We start from the raw sequence: 1,273 nt of genomic DNA, 5'->3' as shown, positions 1-1,273 counted from the left end.
AGATTAGGTACGAGCGAGTGGAAAGAGGAAAGAGAGGGGTGGATGAGAGAAATGAGGGAAATGATAAGGGAGGTGAATAAGGAGATAAAGGAGGAATTGAAAGAGGAGATAAAGAAGCAGGGAAGGGAGATAAGAGAAGAAGTAGAAGGCATGAGGAAACAGTGGGAGGAGAAAGAAAAAATATGGAGGAAGGAGAGTAGAGAGCTAAGGGAAAGAATAGAGAAGCTGGAAAAGAAAGCAGGGGAAAAAAAGAAGGAAGAGGGAAGGATGAGGGGTACGGAGGAGAAGGAGGACAAGACAGAGGAAAGAATAGGGGAACTGGAGTGGAAATGGGAAATGAAAGATAGAGAGGAAAGAAGGAATAACATAATAATAAAAGGGAAGAAGGGGAGAGAAGGAGAGATAGATGAAAAAATGAAAGAGTTAGTAAAGAAGTTAGGAATGGAAGATGAGGTGGAGAGTATGAAGGTATTGGGTGGAGGGAAGATGGGAAGAATAAGGATAAGGAGATTAGAGAAGAAAAGGGAGATTATGGAGAAAAGGAGGAGTGTGGCAGAGGAGGAGATAATGATAGAGGACGATTTGACATGGAAAGAAAGAAGAACAAAATGGAGACTGGGGGAGATAGCGAGAGTGGAAAGAGGAAAGGGGAGGAGAGTAGTGGTAGGTTATGGGAAATTAAATATAAATGGGAAATGGTGGAGATGGGATGAGAGGGAGGAAAGATTAATAAGTAGGGAAGGGAAAATATGGACGAGAGAGGGGAAAGGAGGGGGAGGGGTAGTGGGGGGGAAGGGTAGAGATGGTGGGGGGGAGAGACGTGGGGAATAGCGTTCTGGAATGTGGCCGGAGTGAGAAACAAGGATAAAGATTTTTGGCAAAGAATAAAAGAATGGGAGATAATAGTAATGATGGAAACGTGGTTGGATAGAAAGGGATGGGAAAGAATTAAGGGGAAACTTCCAAAGGAATATACATGGAAAGTGCAAGAGGCAAAAAGAAGGAATAGGAAAGGGAGGGCATGCGGTGGTATGTTGATGGGAATTAGAAAAGGAATGGAGATAGAAGAGGAAGAAGGAGAGGAGGAAGAAGGAAGAATAAAGTGTGTGGTGAGAGTAGGAGGAAGGAAATGGAGGATAGTAGGAGTATACGTGAATGGAGATATGGACAGGAAAATGGAGGGAGTGAAGGGATGGATGGAGGAGAGAGAGGGAGACAGGAGAACAATAATAAGAGAAGATTTTAATGCAAGGACGGGGGAGGAGGGGAGGAA

General features: G+C 44.1%; 1 protein-coding gene across 1 annotated transcript in view; it reads left to right on the top strand.

Moving 5' to 3' along the window:
• The first annotated feature begins 826 nt into the window (after window positions 1–826).
• LOC116853231 overlaps window positions 827–1,273 on the top strand; it is a 2,442-nt gene continuing 1,995 nt past the window's right edge. The window contains exon 1 of the mRNA XM_032834187.1: window positions 827–1,109. Coding sequence (XP_032690078.1) covers window positions 909–1,109 — 201 coding nt within the window. The 5' untranslated portion in view covers window positions 827–908. The remainder of the gene's footprint in view (window positions 1,110–1,273) is intronic.

Source organism: Odontomachus brunneus, unplaced genomic scaffold (assembly GCF_010583005.1).
Source record: "Odontomachus brunneus isolate Ranch 3 - 2012 unplaced genomic scaffold, Obru_v1 Obru_scaffold_290, whole genome shotgun sequence".
Lineage (NCBI taxonomy): Eukaryota > Metazoa > Arthropoda > Insecta > Hymenoptera > Formicidae > Odontomachus > Odontomachus brunneus.
This window is presented reverse-complemented; position numbering and strand designations above follow the sequence as displayed.